The sequence below is a fragment of the Chionomys nivalis genome, chromosome 1, assembly GCF_950005125.1.
Source record: "Chionomys nivalis chromosome 1, mChiNiv1.1, whole genome shotgun sequence".
Taxonomy (NCBI): Eukaryota; Metazoa; Chordata; class Mammalia; order Rodentia; family Cricetidae; genus Chionomys; species Chionomys nivalis.
The window spans coordinates 157,420,326-157,433,234 of record NC_080086.1 but is presented as its reverse complement, the minus strand read 5'-3'; the positions used below and the strand labels follow the sequence as shown (position 1 = coordinate 157,433,234).

The window sequence follows — 12,909 nt, the reverse complement described above, 5'->3', positions numbered from 1 at the left end:
CCCTGAAGAAAGAAGGATAATAAATGGGAGCAGTAGAAGATGAATGATACCTTTAATTATTTAAGATTTTAATCTTATGTGGAAGGTTTCATCAATTATTCTCATGAAATGTTCTTCTGCAAGGAAGAATTAGTGGTTCATTGAGGACAGGAAGAGTCAGAGAGGAGAGACCTAAGTGATTCTATTTGTCACTTTTTAATTACCACTATGCGTTGTTTGTACTTTAGCAACTGAATTATCAATTAAAATTAAACATTTTTTACATATTAATTAAAAACTATTTTAATAATCCATGTATGTATTTTATAGAAGTTAAAACATTTCTGTTTCATTTTGTATTCTGTATATATGTAAGTGTGAATGTGCATGTGTGTACATGCTTGTGTAAATGAGGATATGTGCATATTTTACGCCTGTGTATGTATCTGTAGATGTGTGTGTGGACATGCCTGTGCATGTACACACATATATGTTTGTATGTGTGTGGACATATGTGTGTGAATGTGTGCATTTGTGTGTATACATGTCTGTGCATGTGTGTGTATGCACATATGTTGTATTTGAGTGTGAGTGGATTTTCACTTGCATACTTCTACATGTGAAGATGTGTGAGCACAGACATGCACATGCTTATATGTGCAAGTGTATATGTATGTATATGTGTACTTCTATGTACACTCATGCCTACATGTTTTTTCTTTTTCTTATATTCCAAGAATAGTTGAATTCTAATACAAATTATTATTTAGCAAATTTTTGTGAAACAAACTATTTTGTTCTATGGACTGTTCTTTTTTTAAAAAATATTGAGGAATTATACTAACTATCCTTCAACCCTGATCATAAAAATTGATTTTAAAGGAAATTTTAACATCTATAGCCAGAGACATGTTTGCCTCTTTTCTGGATTTAGACAGGACCTTACTAATGACTACTCTCTTTCATTGTATTTATCTGAAAGAATTAAGAACATTTTTTATATCTAAATGCCACCAGCTTTATATTTAAAGATGACAAGAATATTGTTATCATATTTGTATTGTTTTACTGCCTGACTATAAGACAAATAGGCAAACAAACTGCAGTGTTACTCCGTTATTGTAGACACTATTTTTGGTAGTTATTCACAGTAATTTGTAATTAAGGTCCCCTCAGTACAATGGAAACATACCTCATAAATATGCAAGAATGTTGGAAGATGTCGAGATTTCTTGCACTATCAATATTTTTAATTACATTCTTTTATTTACTTGTATATGGTGGGAGTCTTTCCTTATAGTAAGTAGTCTTTCCTCAGCATTCAAGGTCTTGGGTGGAACTTGGGTCATCACACTTGGAACAAGCATTTTTACCTTCTGAAACATTATTTAATTATTCTTTAATTATTGATCATCATTGTATCAATTTTTAATTTCTAATTTTTATTGATAATTGGTTTTCAACCCTTTCCTTTTATAAATTTTAAATTTTGTTAAATTAATCTTCAGTATTTTTACATTTAAACCAATAAGACATTTCCATAAGAACTTGTTCTTTAGCATCAAAGTTGTGAATTCCTCACATGAAATGAGTTTGTGTAATGAATTATCTCATGCCATAGTCAGGACCTCCAAGTGTGGATGAATAATGCATAGATATTTCATGGTTGCTTAAATGGCAAACGTATAAACTCATAGTTTTCAAAGAACTCTTCTTGCTAAAAATGTTAATAAATTGGACCTCCAGAAACTGAAATCTTCTGTAAAGCAAAGGACATGGTCAACAAGACAAAACGGCAGCCTACAAAATTTGAAAAGACCTTAACCAACCCCACATCAGACAGAGGACTGATCTCCAAAATATACAAAGAACTCATGAAATTGGTCCCCAAAAGAACAAATAATCTAATAAAAAAGTGGAGTACAGACCTAAACAGAGAACTCTCAAAAAAGAAATCTAAAATGGCTGAAAGACACTTAAGGAAATGCTCAACATCCTTAGCCATCAGAGAAATGCAAGTCAAAGCAACTCTGAGATTCTGTCTGATACCTTTAAGAATGATCAAGATCAAAAACACTAATGACAACTTATGCTGGAGAGGATGTGGGGTAAAGGGAACACTCCTGCATTGCTGGTGGGAGTACAAATTGTTACAGCTAGTTTGAATATCACTATGGTCATTTCTCAGAAAATTAGGAAACAACCTTGCTGAAGACCTGGTAATACCACTTTTGGGTATATACCCAGAGGATGCTCAATTGTATCACAAGGACATGTGCTCAACTATGTTCATAGCCAGAATCTGGGAACAACCTAAATGCTCCTGACTGTAGAATGGATAAGGAAAATGTGGTACATTTACACAATAGAGTACTACACAGCAGGAAAAAGTATAATAACATCTTGAATTTGCAGGCAAATGAACAGATCTAGAAAACATTGTATTGAGTGAGCTAACCCAGACCCGGAAGGACAAATATTATATGTGCTCATTCATAAAAGGCTTTTAGACATAAAGGAAAGAAAACTAGTCTACTACAATTCAAAATCTTAGAGAACCTAAACAGCAATAAGGACCCTAAGGGAGACATAAATGGATCTAATCTACATGGGAAGTAGAAAAAGACAAGATCTCCTGAGTAAATTTGGAGCATGGGGATCATGAGAGAGGGTTGAAGGAGAGGGGAAAGAAAGGGAGGAGAGCATAAAAAATGTATAGTTCAATAAAATTAATAAAAAAAGTTACATAAATATAATTGATCCATAAGCAATGTCTATCTTGATGCTCAGTGGGCCACCAAAAACATATCTAACCCTTCTGCTAAGTTATACCATCAACTGTGTGTTTTAACTCTATCCTCTCTGAATTTTATCCCATGGTTTATTTTCCCACAAAGAAAAGTGTGGGTGTGAAAAGATGGCACATACACACATATGTTACACATGATCAATAACCTCAGAGCAGATTGTTGTGCAACTAGCAGCCTGGTATTGGCCACTGCTGAGGCATAGACGGGTTTCTCGATTAGCTGGCTATGTGAGATATGGGCTTTGCACAATCTCTTTTATAATGATGATATTCTATATATCTGCAAGACAAGGATTATCTCTTCAGAAACAGCTCCGGGATAGGGAAGCAAAGTATGGGAATGTATAAGACTACAGCAGAACCTTTCTTATACACAGCGTGTATGATGAGCAAGGGAATAGGTGGGTTAATGTTGATGGACAAAGACTGTTATATTATACTTTGAACTTTATAGATAGGTTTGCTAGATCCCAACCCCCATGGTGTCTGCTGCATTAAAAGGTACTAAAAAGTATATTTCAACAGGTGCAGAGAGCATATTATTCATATTTGGTCACTACATGAGATAAAGTAAGGGTTAGGAAGAGGAAGGGCCATGATAGTGATAATGAGACAGAAACTTTCTATTCACAAGATAAAACCACTTGTCTGAGGTTTACTTTCCCAAAGACAAGATTTCCTCTTCTAAGGATGCTTTATGTCTAACACCTTTTTCTGATAATATACTTTTCTTAAATATCACTGATGTGACTAAAAGGAGCTTTCATATTGTGCCAACCAATGACACATGACCTTCTGATTTGTTCTTTGTTTGAATACTATATAATGAAAACATGAATTCAGTAAAATCAAGCAGATTCCAACCACTCTCTTGTGTGTTGTGTCTGTCTGTCATTCGCCGAACTTATGCCTTCCTGTGTACCAAGACCCTGCTTCTCCCATGGTCTGAATGGCTCCCCTGAGCCGGTCCGGGGCACTACATGGCTTTGCCTTGACTCTGCCTTCTTTCTCCCAGAATTCAATTTTGTTTTCCCTGCCTGGCTCTGTTCTGCCCTACTCTGAAATAGGCAAAGAGTAATTTCTTCATTAACCAATGGTATTCACAGTATACAGAGGTGAATCCCACATCAGAGGATGGTGGCACATAATTTTAATCCCAGAACTCAGGAGGCAAAGACAGGTGAGTTCAAGACCAGCCTGGTCAGGACAGCTAGGTAGGACTGTTACACAGAAAATCCCTGTCTTGAAAAACCAAAGTAAATAAATGAAATAGAAAAGAAAGGAAGGAAGGAAGGAAGGAAGGAAGGAAGGAAGAAAGAAAGATAAAAAGAAAGAAAGAAAGAAAGAAAGAAAGAAAGAAAGAAAGAAAGAAAGAAAGAAAGAAGAGGTTCAGAAATGCTGTCATTTGAGACAAGAATGGCCTGAAAGAATGCTAAACTAAATGATCCAGATAATACTGATGGGCATGGTGGCACATGACTGTAATCCTAGCACATGGGAGATGTCAGAAGTGGTATCAGAATTTTTTTTTTTTTTTTGGTAAAAATAGCTTTATTCTCCTTCGGAACATAAACCATCACTCTTGGGGAAAGGAAGGTGGCAGGGTGGTCTGAGGCTCACTTAAAATGGGGATGAGATTAAGAAGTCCCACCCCACTGCTTGCCCTAGCTGAGATAACATTAATCTTAACACTGTATAAATATCTCCTTATATTAAAAAAAATTCAGGTCCCACTTCATTCTGCCCCCAGCTGGGAAGCCGTTATCTTCAATTGTGACATCCTAGATCAGAGAAAGGGTGTGGGGGAGAGGCAGACATGGGGCGGTGGAAAACAGGAAGGGTACAAGGCAATGAGTAATGTCTCCCACACTGCCCAGCTCCCTTCTGCAGAAGAGCACAGAGGGGCCCTGTAGAACTGAGAGACCAGTGCTGTACCTGTGGGTATGCACTCCTATCCCCAATCCCTGATGCTCAGGAGTGAAGTGTCCTGTCAAATGCTCCCTGTGAGGTCAGCTCATTCAGCTCATCAAGTTTTGGGGTTCCCCTCTAATAGGAGCCAGCCCCCCTTGCTCAAGCTTGAAATCAGGCCTCTTTATCATGGCCCTCTCTCCAATTGAGGGGTACAGGGAAAGCCAAAGCCTCCTTCCTAGGAAGGGAGTATTCTGAGGACAACCAACAGCGGGGCCCCATCAGTCCCTGACCAGGCGGTAGATACGGTGTTGGGCTCCGTGTTCACTGGTGGAGACCTCAAAGACGTAGGCAATGCACAGCAGCAATTCCTGAGTGTCCCTGTTGGTCACCACCTGGAGGATGGTGAAGTTCTCCAAGACACTGTTCATCATGTAGCGCTTGGGCAGCTGCCGCAGCTTGTGCAGGAAGTTAACCAGGTACTCACACATGGGGGAACGCATCAGGCGGTACACAAAGCGCCCATCCTCCAGCTGGGCCCGCTCTGTCTCCACTTTCTCCACCACTTGCTTGCCAAAGGAGCAGACCTTGGAGGAGCAGGTAAGTGTCATGAGCTTCCGGCTCTCATACTGGCTGCTCACTCCATAGAAGCCACCACTGCCTCTACTGGTCCCTGCCTCTTCACCACTTGGGCCCCAATTCAGGTCCGCCCAGAACTTGACCAGGAAGAAGGCATGGGGTGGCCCTCGGTCATACAGCTCCCGGAGGCCACCCTTTTTCTCGGGGAACTTGTCATAGATCTGTCGCATGTCCACACTCTTCAGGGGTGGCGCTCCAGGACTGGGGCACTGCTGACTGATGTGGACAAACAGATGCCTCTGGAACGAGTCAACTGCGACCGGTGGTTCCACAAAGGCTGAGAACTCTACCAGCTGCAGGCGGGCAGTGTCCAGGGCCCGAGCCTGCCAGGCTGGGGGAGATGGAGCAGGCGGGGGCATGGGTGAGAGGGCTGGGGGCGGCTCATACCCTGGTAGGTGGGTGGATGGGGGAGTCAGTGACACGGAGAACGGTGTCTGGGAGAAAGGCTTCACGTCTGGAACATTCCACGGTGGCCCAGAGTTCCCGGACCAGAACTGGAAAAGCTCAGTGGTCTGAGGGCCAGAAGGACCCGGCTTGGCCTGGAGGGACGGTGCAGAGATGAGCTGTGCCGAAGACATGGTAGCCATCGTCTGGAAGGCCTTGTCCTTGGAGACTTGGTCCTTCAGCTTGGACTGAATTTCTCTCGATTTCCTTCTAGCCAAAACCTGGATGTGACTCGAGACCTGCTTGCGAGTTCTTGTCTTCCCTGTCCTCAGCTTGATGTAACGGCAATGAGTTCATTCCGGCCATACATCTTGCCCTCATCTGACAAGATGATCTTGCATCGGCCACATGGAGGATATATAGCCAGGGCCTCTTGAAAACTCTGCTCGATGTCGGGGCTCCACACACCCTGTGCATCAGGGCCCCTATCTCCTCCAATACCCTCACTGCCTCCAGTGCCCTCCTCGCTGCCTTCCTCACTGCCCGTCCAGGCCCCGCCATCATCCAGGGGGGCCCCAGTCCGGGATTCCCCCATCTGGGCCTCACCTCATCGCGCGGAACTTCCCACCCCAACTCACACACCCCAAGTAGAATCCCGATTCCTGACGGCGCCTTCCTACCTCCCGGCCTGGGCAGGGGAGCCGCGGGCGGGCCGGCTCAGAAATTTAAAATTATTGTCTGCTACATAGCAAGCAGGAAGACAGCATGGATCAAGTGAGACCTTTCTCAGTAGAACAAAATACAGTAATATAAAAGAAAAGTAGAAAAGAAAAAAAGGAAAGACCTTTGCTATATTATGTGATTACTTGTGAAATCTAAAATGATAAAACTCTCAGCAACAGAGTAGAGTGAAGTTCCCAGGAACTTTGAGAAGTGGTAATGAATAAATGATATCCATGTGAATAAGCTTCCAAGGGTGTAGGATAAGTAAGTTCTAGATACTCCTATAAAGTACAATGCCTATACCTGATCACATTGCATTGTACACATAAAACACGCTGAGGGTAGATATTATGTTAAGAATTACCACTGAGAGCTTACTCTTGCAAAATATCCTCTGACATCCACACCACTCACTTTGAAACAATCATGTATGTTTGTGGACACACACACATATATACAAACACATGTACACACACAAACGTGTGAAATAATAATTTAAAAAGAGTTCTTACCACAAATATCTTACTATTATTATAAAGGAGTAAGGAACATTTGGGAGGTGAAGAGCTACCGATTGACCTGGTGGAAACTCTTTCTCAAGTGTGTTTATCCCTAAAATTTGGGATGGTATGTGTTGTATTTACACAGCTTCTCGCACACCTCAGCATGTTTTCATTTAGGCAGTTCTCTGTTTTTAATTATTTAAGATTTACGTATTTTGATTTCCATATATTAATGTTTTGCTGCATGTGTGGATGCCCATGTCTGGTTGTCTCCACACATCCACAGAGGGTAGCAGCCACCCCAGGAACTAGAGGTCTGAATACACGTGCGTCACCATGTGGGTCACCTGAAGAGCAGCACAATCTCTTAACTGTGGAATCATCTTTCCTATCCCCATAAAATATTATAATTGATTATTTATTCTAAGTTTTAGGAAATTTTCTTATTAGCAAGCCAATATAGAGCTCTTTATATCCTGTTAGTTTCTGCCTTTTGTGGTCATTGAATCTTCAATATGTCTCTGTTTTTCTTTAATACAGACACACCCCAGACATGTGGTAGAACACAGCTCAGAAGATGAACTCGGTGTAATTTAAATCTTATTCTTTGTTATATTTGTGATCTAGCAGACATCACTGTTGCTCAAAGGTGCAACATTTTTACATGTAAAGAATGAGAATGAAAGAAAGCTCTCCCTAAAATATAGTCTGTATGGGGCTAAATCATAAATATCCGTATCAAAATTTATTCACAATTTAATCTTTAGCTTCAAATAATCTCTCACTTTAAATAAAGTTTGCATTAGTGCTATCATACTCTCAGTGAAACTGTATAACTAACCTGGATTATTTATAATTTTATATTTGTCACTCTTTGAATACTTTGGTCTTTGTATATTCTTTGTGTATGGACTACAGGGCCGTGGAGAAAGCCTTTCTAGTTATATTATCATAAAAATCACTCAGCAAGTCTGTCTGTGTTATACTTCATCATTCCTCTTATCTTTCTTGGTATCTGGCTTTATAATTTGATCTGGGCCATTTTCCCCTCTCTCTGATTATATTCACATTTCACTCTTTTTTTTTTTTTTTTTTTTTTTTTTTTTTTTTTTTTTTTTTTTTTTTTTTATTTTTTATTCTTTTTTAATTAAAATTTCCACCGCTCCCCGTTTCCCATTTCCCTCCCCTCCTCCCAAATATTGCCCCCTCCCCCCACTCCCCTCCCCCTATCCCCACTCCTCTTCTCCTCCCCCCACACCATTCCCCCTCCCTCTCGATACTGAAGAGCAGTCCAAATTCTCTGCCCTGCGGGAAGACGAAGGTCTTCTATCTACGTCCAGGAAGGTGAGCTTCTAAACAGGCTAAGCTCCCACAAAGCCAGTTCATGTATTAGGATTGAAACCTAGTGCCATTGTCCTTGGCTTCTCATCAGTCTTCGTTGACCGCCATGCTCAGAGAGTCCGGAATCAACCCATGCTTATTCAGTCCCAGACCAGCTGGCCTTGGTGGGCTCCTAATAAATCAGTTCCACTGTCACAGTGGGTGGGTGCATCCCTCGTGGTCCTGATTTTTTGCTCTTGTTCTCCCTCCTTCTGCTCCTCATTTGGACCTTAAGAGCTCAGACCATTGCTCCAAATTGAGACTCTGTCTCTACCTTGATCCATCGCCAGATGAAGGTTCTAAGGTGATATGCAAGATATTCATCAGTATAGGATAGGGTCATTTCAGGTTCCCTCTCCTTAGTTGCCCAAGGTACCAGCTGGGGACATATTCCTGGACACCTGCGAACCCCTCTAGAGTCAAGTCTCTTGCCAACCCTAAGATGGCTCCCTTAGATAGGATATATACTTCGCTGCTCCCGTATCCATCCTTCCTATATCCCAACCATCCCAATCCCCCGAGCTCCTCCCATCCTCCCCTTCTCATATTTCTCATCCCATTTCCCCTTTGCCCCATGCCACCTCACCCGCAAGTTCCCAGTTTTTGCCCTGCCATCTTGTCTACTTCCCCCTCTCCATGCGGATGACTATATGATTTTCTTTGGGTTCACTTTCTTATTTAACTTCTATAGGATCACACATTATATGCTTAATGTCTTTTACTTATGGCTAGAAACCGATTATGAGTGAGTACATCCCATGTTCCTCTTTTTGGGTCTGGGATACCTCACTCAGGATAGTGTTTTCTATTTCCATCCATTTGCACGCAAAATTCGAGAAGTCATTGTTTTTTACTGCTGAGTAGTACTCTAATATGTATATATTCCACACTTTCTTCATCCATTCCTCCATTGAAGGGCATCTAGGTTGTTTCCAGGTTTTGGCTATTACAAACAATGCTGCTATGAACATAGTTGAACAGATACTTTTGTCATTTGATGTGGCATCTCTTGGGTATATTCCCAATAGTGGTATTACTGGATCTTGGGGTAGGTTGATCCCAAATTTCCTGAGAAATCGCCACACTGATTTCCAAAGTGGTTGCACAAGTTTGCATTCCCACCAGCAATGAATGAGTGTGCCTCTTTCTCCACAACCTCTCCAGCAAAGGCTATCATTGGTGTTTTTGATTTTAGCCATTCTGACAGGTGTAAGATGGTATCTCAAAGTTGTTTTAATTTGCATTTCCCTTATCGCTAAGGAGGTTGAGCATGACCTTAGGTGTCTTTTGGCCATTTGAATTTCTTCTGTTGAGAATTCTCTGTTCAGATCAGTGCCCCATTTTTTTATTGGGTTCATTAGCATTTTAAAGTTTAGTTTCTTGAGTTCTTTATATATTTTGGTGATCAGACCTTTGTCTGTTGCAGGGTTGGTGAAGATCTTCTCCCAGTCAGTGGGTTGCCTTTTTGTCTTAGTGACAGTGTCCTTTGCTTTACAGAAGCTACTCAGTTTCAGGAGGTCCCATTTATTCAATGTTGCCCTTAATGTCTGTGCTGCTGGGGATAAACGTAGGAAGTGATCTCCTGTACCCATATGTTGTAGAGTACTTCCAACTTTTTCTTCTATCAGGTTCAGTGTGTTCAGACTAATATTGAGGTCTTTAATCCATTTGGACTTGAGTTTTGTGCATGGTGATAGATATGGATCTATTTTCATTCTTCTACACGTTGACAACCAGTTCTGCCAGCACCATTTGTTGAAGATGCTCTCTTTTTTCCATTGAATACTTTTAGCTCCTTTATCAAAAATTAGGTGTTCATAAGTTTGTGGGTTAAAATCAGGGTCTTCTACTCGGTTCCATTGATCGACTTCTCTGTTTTTATGCCAATACCAAGCTGTTTTCAATACTGAGGCTCTGTAATAGAGTTTGAGGTCAGGGATGGTAATGCCTCCAGACGATCCTTTATTATATAAGATTGTTTTGGCTATCCTGGGTTTTTTGTTTCTCCATATAAAGTTGATTATTGTCCTCTCAAGATCTGTGAAGAATTTTGATGGGATTTTAATGGGGATTGCATTGAATCTATAAATTGCCCTTGGTAGAATTGCCATTTTTACTATGTTGATCCTCCCTATCCAAGAGCAAGGGAGATCCTTCCATTTTCTGGTATCCTCCTCAATTTCTTTCTTCATTGACTTAAAGTTCTTGTCAAATAGATCCTTTACTTCCTTGGTTAGGGTTACCCCAAGATATTTTATGCTATTTGTGGCTATCGTGAAGGGTGATGCTTCTCTGATTTCCATCTCTGCTTCCTTATCCTTTGTGTATAGGAGGGCAACTGATTTTTTGGAATTGATCTTGTATCCTGCAACGCTACTAAAGGTGTTTATCAGCTGAAGGAGTTCTTTGCTGGAGTTTTTGGGGTCGCTTATGTACACTATCATATCGTCTGCAAATAATGAAAGTTTAACTTCTTCCTTTCCGATTTGAATCCCTTTGATCCCCTTATGTTGTCTTATTGCTATTGCTAGAATTTCAAGCACTATATTAAAGAGGTATGGAGAGAGTGGACAACCTTGTCGTGTTCCTGATTTTAGTGGAATAGCTTTGAGTTTCTCTCCATTTAATTTGATGTTAGCTGACGGCTTGCTATAAATAGCTTTTATTATATTTAGGAACGACCCTTGTATTCCTAATCTCTCTAAGACCTTTATCATAAAGGGATGTTGAATTTTGTCAAATGCTTTTTCCGCATCTAATGAAATGATCATATGGTTTTTTTCTTTCAGATTATTTATATGATGGATTACATTGATAGATTTTCGTATGTTGAACCAGCCCTGCATCTCTGGGATGAAGCCTACTTGATCATAATGGATAATTTTTCTAATGTGTTCTTGGATTCGGTTTGCCAGTATTTTATTGAGTATTTTTGCGTCGATGTTCATGAGTGAGATTGGCCTGTAGTTCTCTTTCTTGGTTGTGTCTTTGTGTGGTTTTGGTATCAGAGTAACTTCAGCTTCATAAAAGGAATTTGGCAATGACTTCTCTGTTTCAATATTGTGAAATACATTAAGGAGTATAGGTATTAGGTCTTCTTGGAAGTTCTGGTAGAATTCTGCATTAAAGCCGTCTGGACCTGGGCTTTTTTTGGTGGGAAGGTTTTTTATAACAACTTCTAATTCTTCGCGACTAACGGGTCTATTTAGATTGTTCACCTGGTCCTGGTTTAACTTTGGTATATGGTACTTATCTAAAAAAGTGTCCATTTCTTTTACATTTTCCAATTTTGTGGCATACAGGTTTTTGTAGTAAGATCTAATGATTCTCTGAATTTCGTCTGTGTCTGTGGTTATGTCTCCCTTTTCGTTTCTGATTTTGTTAATTTGCGTATTCTCTCTCCGCCGTTTGATTAGTTTGGATAGGGGTTTATCAATCTTATTGATTTTCTCCAAGAACCAGCTTTTTGTTTCATTGATTCTTTGGATTGTTTTCTGTGTTTCTATTTTGTTGATTTCAGCCCTCAATTTGATTATTTCCAGTCTTCTACTTCTCCTAGGTGAGTCTGCTTCTTTTCTTTCTAAAGCTTTAAGGTGGGCTATTAGGTCTCCAATGTGTGCTTTCTCCGTTTTCTTTATGTGGGCACTTAATGCTATGAACTTTCCTCTTAGCACTGCTTTCATAGTGTCCCATAGGTTTGAGTATGATGAGTCTTCGTTTTCATTGAATTCAAGAAAGACTTTAATTTCTTTCTTTATTTCTTCCTTGATCCAGGTGTGGTTCAGTAGTTGACTGTCCAATTTCCATGAGTTCATAGGCTTTCTGGGGATAGCATTGTTGTTGAATTCTAACTTTAATCCATGGTGATCTGATAAGACACAGGTGGTTACCGATATTTTTTTGTAACTGTGTAAGTTTGCTTTGTTACCGAGTATGTGGTCTATTTTCGAGAAGGTTCCATGAGCTGCAGAGAAGAAGGTATATTCTTTCTTATTTGAGTGGAATGTTCTATAGATGTCTGTTAAGTCCATTTGATTCATTACCTCCCTTAATCCTCTTATTTCTCTGTTAGGTTTCTGTCTGATTGACCTGTCCATTGGTGAGAGAGGAGTGTTGAAATCTCCTACTATTAGTGTGTGTGGTTTGATGACTGCCTTGAGTTTTAGTAACGTTTCTTTTACATAAGTGGGTGCTTTTATATTAGGGGCATAGATATTCAGGATTGAGACTTCATCCTGGTGAATTGTTCCTGTTATGAGTAAAAAATGTCCATCTCCATCTCTTTTGATTGATTTTAGTTTGAAGTCAACTTTCTTAGAAATTAGTATGGCCACACCTGCTTGTTTCTTAGGTCCGTTTGCTTGATAAACCTTTTCCCAGCCCTTTACTCTGAGTAGATGTCTGTCTTTGTGGTTGAGGTGTGTTTCTTGTAAGCAGCAGAATGTTGGATCCTGTTTTCGTATCCAATCTCTTAGCCTGTGCCTCTTTATAGGTGAGTTGAGTCCATTGATATTAAGTGATATTAATGACCAGTGGTTGTTAACTCCAGTCATTTTTCCTTTCTTTCCTTCTTTCCTTTGGTAG

General features: G+C 40.2%; 2 protein-coding genes across 2 annotated transcripts in view; one reads left to right on the top strand and one right to left on the bottom strand.

Annotated features, from left to right (window-relative positions):
- Cntnap2 (contactin associated protein 2) overlaps positions 1–12,909 on the top strand; it is a 2,085,894-nt gene that overhangs the window by 682,612 nt on the left and 1,390,373 nt on the right. The window lies entirely within an intron of this gene.
- LOC130872432 (transcriptional enhancer factor TEF-4-like) lies at positions 4,712–6,314 on the bottom strand. Its single transcript, XM_057766309.1, is given in 2 exon segments — positions 4,712–6,065; positions 6,068–6,314. Coding segments are annotated over 2 exon segments (1,335 nt in total). The 3' UTR covers positions 4,712–4,977.